Source organism: Labrus bergylta, chromosome 16 (genome assembly GCF_963930695.1).
Source record: "Labrus bergylta chromosome 16, fLabBer1.1, whole genome shotgun sequence".
NCBI classification, from domain to species: domain Eukaryota; kingdom Metazoa; phylum Chordata; class Actinopteri; order Labriformes; family Labridae; genus Labrus; species Labrus bergylta.
Window position 1 is genome coordinate 4,220,335 of NC_089210.1, and position 7,500 is coordinate 4,227,834.

The window sequence follows — 7,500 nt, forward strand, 5'->3', positions numbered from 1 at the left end:
AAATGCGTCTTTATTGGTTTATTTTATATTCTGTATATTTCTGTCTTTCATTTGTTCTTTCCTTTATGTACTGTATGTTATTTAGTTATTTAATCTGCCTTTTACTTGATTTACATTGTGATATTGTTTTTTGTTTACCTGACAGTATATGCGCATTACTCCTCTTGAATAAAGCTAAACAAACAAACAAAAAAAACGGGTGGATGCGTCCAGTTCGGGAAACGTAAATGACGTCACTTCTATACTGAATGAATCAGACGAAGTAGGCACAAATATCTGCCTACTGTGTGTGCATACTGAATAGTAGGTACCAAACAGTATACAGCATGGATATAGGTATATAGTTCGGAATACAGCCTCGTATCGGCACACATTGTAGAGGGGGAGAATTTATGATGGATTAGCAAAATGTATAATTAGGTGCTGACTGACAGGCGGAAGAAGCTGTGCGTCAAAAGGTTTGAGACTCGTGTCAGACTGTCATTAGGTAGACTGAAAGTTAGGTTGAGACAGCATTGATGGGCTTGCAAAGTCCCCTTTTAGTAACCGATGGTAGACGCCACTCAGGCTTCATCCACTGTTATTTACACTCCCCGGTCTACACCTCCACCTGCTCCCTGCTGCAATAACCTCATATTGACGGATGCATCGATCGGACTTACCAGGACGATGATCTCGGTGCACTGGCTGTAGTTTCCTCGAGGAGCCCAGCTGCCGTTGGACTGACACTCTCTGTACACCTTGTCTGCGCAGAACACACACACACACACACACACACACACACACACACACACACACACACACACACACACACACAGAGTTAGAAAGACAAAGATCGTGGCATGTAATTGAAGGCAGCTAATTCAAACTTGTCGATTGGTTGAGTTAATTGGAGAAGTCTTCAGATGATGAAGAAGAAGAAGAAGAAGTGAAGGAAGAAAAAAGAACAGGAAGACGAAGAAGTATAAAAACATGAAGAAGAACAAGAGAGCGAAGAAGAGGTAGAAGAAGAAGCTAATCAGGAGGAGAAGAAAAGGGACAAGAAGGAGAAGGAGGTGAAGAAAAGGAATAGACCTTTTGCTTCTGTACAGCTCTTTCACAAACATGTTCCTCCTTCCTAATTAGATTTTATAGATATCACGGGTTTGTCCTGTGTGCCTCTCTTCTACTTCCTGTGTGTCGCTCCGTGTATAATTTGTGTATTTTTAACGCGCTGCCAACATGAGCAGGATCCCCCGTGTAGAAGACATCTTGTGTCTCAGCGGGACCATCCTGCCTAAATAAAGGATTAATTAAATTTGCTAAAATAAAAGCTCATTCAATTAACTGCTTTATTACAATCAATCTTTAGATATCACTTTGAGTGGATGCAGCGTAAAACGCAGCAACACCAGAGATGTAATTTGGTCCTAACCGGTGTCACATCGCCTCGAGTCCCCCGACGAGGAGGAGGAGGAGGAGGAGGAGGAGGAGGAGGGCGGTTTCATGCAGCCGGCTCGATCAATAAGTCCAGGCTTAGCTGCTCCGGTAACTGATAAGCTGAATGAATCAATACACCCACTTATTGCTGGTGACAGTTAGCTCATTAGCATGTATGTTAGCTGAGCCTGGCCAATCAGAGGCGAGAGATTTAATGAAAAGTGAAGGGAGGCAGAGAGGGTTTTTTCACCCAATGTGAAGGTGATGATGTTGAAGATGATGGAGTGAGACTCCAGCTGGTTCCGCACGCAAACACACACACACACACACACACACACACACACACACACACACACCACACACACACACACACACACTGATGAGTCACACTATTAAGTCAGATCAACAACTAAACCTCTCATTAAACACGAAATTGAATGCCACCCACATACACTCATTAATACACTCACACAAACATTTGAATACAAACACACATCTTACCACACACACACACACACACACACACACACACACACACACACACACACACACACACACACACACAGTGTGCAGATGGATGTAATTGAGCCAGCTGGCACCAGATAAAAAGTCACAGATCTTCTGCTGTGTCTCCTCACTGTTTGTAAAAGCTCAGGAGTGCAGAGCTGGGATTGGCTCAGATTTATTAGCTCACTGCTGATTGGCTGAGGGCTGAGTAGGGATAAGACAGTATTATATTGACAATAAGCAGAGTCCCAGTTCTGTGTTCATCATAACAGGATGCCATATTGGGAAGCTGCAGTTCCTTGAGTGTCCACTTGAGGCTGACTGAAAAACCTGAGGAATCCACCCTTAACAGTAACACCTATTTTAAAACACCCATTTTTACAGCTAATAAACATGTTTACATGTTGGTCATTGTTGGGCTTTAAAGATCTTCTTCAGGAACTAATGTGTGTCTGCTGTGGAAACAGATTTTCAGATTTCCGTCCCCCCATGTTGCCTTCCCAAAATCTAGATTAAAGGTGAACCGTTCTAGGGTGGTACATATCACACCTTGAAACGGCAGTCTGAATAGGGCCACTGTTATGGCTCTATCCTGATTTACAGGTAGTCCCATTTTAAAGCACACCTGTCTTTATGGTCTATTTGACTTGTATTGTGATCATCATTTACAAAATTAGCATCAAGTTGCATGAAGAAGACTTGAAAGTAGAGCTTGAGACTTTACTCATGAGGAAAATAATTTCTGATTGAATAAATCAACTGAGAAGTCGGGTCATTTTCTTATTCTATACAATCAGAAAACAGTGAAGTCGCCCCCTGCTGACCACCAGAAAGAATGCAGATGTAAGACACTTATGCGTTGGCTTCATTTCGGAAACAGTGACTATTGGTTCCTCCCGTCTACGAGACAGACAGGGACTTACTGGTGGTGTTGTAGTGGATGCCGTTGAACTGTTCAGGACAGGGTCTGGAGATGAGCTCTCCTGCTGCACTGCGAGGCCAACACGTTCCTATCCCATCCACAGACAGGTCACAGTACAGACCTGCAACCAGACAGACAGACTTTTGATTTATATCAGAAGAACTGAACTAAATCTGTTAATTGAATTGAATAGAACTGATATATCGGCGTGCTAATCATGTTGCTGCTGCGGCTACAATCAACCACAATAAAAGGTCGGTCTGTGATGATGGAGTCCAAAGTTAGCCATACAAACCTGAAGTGTTGCTGACGGTGAACGTCTGGTTAAACAACGCCAACGTCCTCGCTAACACAGAAACAAGCAGAGGATAAAAAAAAGCAAAAAGGCAGAAAATTTAAGCTTTTATTTTTTATTTTTTTGGGGGGGGGGCGACGGGGGGGAAGGGAGAATTAATAAAATGTAAGAAAGACAGGAAAGCTATACCTGTCAGGTTGGTTGACAGCAGGATGAGAGTTTCACAGGTTAACTCTGCAGGGGAAACTCGCCCACAGAATAACACACAGACACACACCACCTGGAAAACACAGATTTACAACATTACAACCACGTGGTCTGAGGAAATGTACCTGTTACCTACAGATAAGCAGACAGACAGGTGGAGAGACTTGCAGACAGACAGGCAGATGTACAGTTAGACAGAAAGGGAGAGACACCAGTAGGAGGGCAGGTAGACAGACAGACAGACAGGCAAGAAAACAGACATTAACACATTGTGAAAGTATGAATTTATTGAAATTAATTAAAAAAAAAACATGGACATGTGGACAGTAAACACATCTTACACATTACCTGAAAGGTAGACAGACAGGCAGATATATAGGCATGCAGTCAGTCAGACAGGCGGACAGACAGGTGCTGGTTTGTCCACACTTTAATAAGCACATTAAACATCTCGCAGACTCAGACCGCCTCACAGGAACCAGGGCAGGAAATAGCTGAAAATAAATCAGCTAATAAAAAAAAACACATCTTATGTTTGAATGATTCCATAACTTTAATCCTCTCTCGGCTCTGTCGTGTTTCCTCCAACACAGCAGACGGTCCGCCCGTCACTCAAGTGGTGTTTAAAATGGTCACATGACTGAGGGGGTTTACACGAGATGATTCTCCACCAGACTCTCTGATCAGATGCCAGGAGGGAAGAGTCACCCGTCCATGACTCAATACTTCAACAATTAGAGTCATTAAATAATATCTGTGTGTTAAATATTCACTGATTATGATTCATTAGGCGTGACAAATCACACACGCACACACACACACACACACACACACACACACACACACACAGATGTATGGATATAATAATACAGCAGGCTGTGATCAGGACTCTCTCTTCCTCAAGCTGTGGGTTGTGTGTATTCTTTTCGGGTAGGCTAACACAGCAGCTCAGTGGGAGGAGTCACGTGTAAACTAAACTAACACCTCAGCATCTCTGAGCAAACAGTTAAAGTCATTATCATTAGGAGCCGCATGCTTATGTTAGCTTAAAGCACTGCAGCCAGAGCATTTTTCTCAAGGACAAATCATCAATGGAATCTTTTTTTTTTGGCCAATATTTTTTTAAGATTTATTTTTGGGCCTTTTGTGCCTTTAATGGAGAGATAGGACAGTGGATAGAGTTGGAAATCAGTGAGAGAGAGTAGGGAATGACATGCAGGAAAGGAGCCACAGGTGGGATTTGAACCTGGGCCGCCCGTTTGCAGGAGCAGCGCCTCCATACATGGGGCGCACGCACAAACCACTGCGCCACCAGCACCCCAGGCCAATATTTATTTTTAAAGTAAAATAGTTTAAGTTCTTATGCTTTGTCCTAATGTTGCGTTTGCTTGTATGTGAAAGCACTTTGCAAACCATTTTTTTAAAGATGCTGTACAAATCTAGTTATTATCAATAAGGTAGGATGTGATACCCTGTAATACACAATGATACGATATGATGTGATAAATACAATACAGTGCAATATGACATGTCAAAATAGATTACAATAAGGTATGATTTATGATGCAATACAATTTGATACCATGAATAGGATAGGATACAATATTATATCATATGATATCACATAAAGACAAAGATAATGATAAAATTGGGTGAATTATGTGCTATTCAAATTTACTCTATCTGCTTCTACAGTTATACTATCTTCACTGTTGTGGCATGTCTTAGAACATAAAGTGAGGAGACGGTTAAAAATGATCATTTTATCTAATTTAGTGCATTGCATCTGAAGTTCATTCATACCGTCCCTTTAAATAAATAAAGAAACACAAACAGGCTGAACACAGCAGGAACCTTGTGCGTGTATGTGTGTGTGTGTGTGTGTGTGTGTGTGAGAGAGAGAGAGAGAGAGAGAGAGAGAGAGAGAGTCTTTTGCAGGCGAAGCGTTCAAATTGGCAAAGCGGTCCCAGGTGGTGTTGTCCATATGGTTGGCTCTCCACTGCTGCCTCCTCTATAATTACTGTATAATACCACATGTACTGGGTCATAATGAAACCACTGCATTCAAATACTGTATCAGTACATTTAGTGTCTGCATAATTAGACAGAATAAATATGAACGCACTGTATACATAACACTTTATGTGCACTATGTACTTTCTGTCAATATGTTTCATATGAATACACTTAATAAATATACATATTCATGTAATAAATAGACATCTATGTCTGCACTCCATGAGTAAGTTTTGATCACACAACATTATTGTTTTGTAGAAACTAAATTATAGGGGTACTCTTTGTATAAGAATGATTGTACTGTATTCATGTAAGTATTGACACAGTATTTATATACAGTATACATAGATATAAATGTACAGATTAACTACATATGTAGAGTCTACATTGTACATTATCTGTATGTGTACTCAATGGATGAACATAAAGTAGTGCTAGGCAATTAATCGAGTTTCAATGTAAATTAGGATTTTGGCGTCCCACTATAATAAAAGACAGTCGAGATTAATGATTACTGTGCTGCATGCCGTGTCGGCTCGTTTTTGTCCACAGGTTTTGTCATGTGTGGTGAATGTTTCAAAGTGTTAGTTGCTATATTTTGGCCACAAGAGTAAATCACCACTATGATGTGTTTTTGAGGTAGTTTATGTTCTAACATATTCTATAATTTTTTGTTCAAATGTTTTCTAATGTTTGAGGACACATCCACAGCTTGTTCATTCACCTGAGCTTAATAGGACGCACCCCCATGAGGTCCAACAGCTGCCAGAGTCGAACATGGAGTCACATTCAATCGAAAACCCCCAGAGTCCAAAAGAGTCGACTGACACGACGCTCAGAGGAGCAGAGGTCAGTGAAGGCAGCACAACAGATCCTCACAGAGCCAAGGTTATGACCAATAATAACCACAGAAAGACAAACAGCTAAAACTGAGAGTCCAACTGATTCCAAATCAGAGTCAGTCCACCTTAAATTCTAAGCAAATTACACCATAGAGGTATTCCATCATAAACCTTGATCCAGTTTATATATGGTCAGTCCACCTTAAATCCTGAGTCCAATTACACCACAGACAAATGCTCCTGGAACAATGATTCTATCACTCAACAATGTCAGTCCACCTTAAAGGCTTCATATGTGATTTTTCACACTTAAATGTAGAAATCAAGTATATCTTCTGAAAATAACTCTGTGAGTCATGACTGTCTACAATGGGTGTAACACCCGAGTCCCACTGTCTGTGATGTTTTCAGAGTTTTCCCGAGTCCTATCTTCACTTTGTTTACATCGCCGGGCCGGCCGGCTGACTCCTCCCCTCACGTATAAAAGTTGTTTAATTGAGGGACTAGAGAAAAGAAGAATAACATACTGTACTCACTGCTTAACTGTGTTTCTAGATCACGCTCATTTCAGGTAAATTTACATGCAGTGTGAAGATACGTGCATAATAAAGATCGCTAGCATTAGCATGCTATCACAACAATGCAGCGTGAGTTGTTTTGGTTTCATGCTGGTGCTCAAAGGCGACATCTGCTGCATCAAAAAATCGCATATATAACGCCTTTAAGTTCTGATCCAGTCACTTACTGTAGATAGTCGTCCTTCAACCCTTTCTCAGTCATACCACAGAGTAAGTCTTTATTCAATCCCACTAAAGAGTTAGTCCACCTCAAACTTGCTCCATTAACACCATATACGCAGTCAACCTTAAAATCTAATCCACTTCACATCACAGAGGGAGTCCACCTCCCTCCATCCCCTCTCTGAGCTCCTACACAGCTGTGGGCAGATGACTGATCAACATGAGTCTGGTTCTGCTCGAGGTTCCTGCCTCTAAAAGGGCGGTCACCTCAGGTCTTGAAAAATGAAGCAAATGAGGAAGTGCAAAATCCTGCAGTTCATCGACTAAACTCAACTAAAACCTGTAGGTCCAAAACTTCAAACAACATAAGAGTGTTTAACATCAGATGTTCTGTGAGATGAGACACAGTGCTACACCACATACAAACACATGGCATGAGCTCATGTGGCAATCAGCTGTTACCAATGTGGTGTGTGTGTGCGTATGTGTGTGTGTGTGTGTGTGTGTGTGTGTGTGTGTGTGTGTGTGTGTGTGTGTGTGTGTGTGTGG

General features: G+C 41.5%; 1 protein-coding gene across 1 annotated transcript in view; it reads right to left on the minus strand.

The window, feature by feature from the left end:
- The window catches only part of crhr1 (corticotropin releasing hormone receptor 1), a 22,417-nt gene that overhangs the window by 10,109 nt on the left and 4,808 nt on the right, over positions 1-7,500 (minus strand). Inside the window, exons 2-5 of the mRNA XM_020641016.2 lie at positions 3,333-3,423; positions 3,144-3,194; positions 2,850-2,969; positions 663-745 (exon numbers count right to left, since the gene is read on the minus strand). Of these exons, the coding sequence (XP_020496672.1) occupies positions 663-745; positions 2,850-2,969; positions 3,144-3,194; positions 3,333-3,423 (345 nt within the window). The remainder of the gene's footprint in view (positions 1-662; positions 746-2,849; positions 2,970-3,143; positions 3,195-3,332; positions 3,424-7,500) is intronic.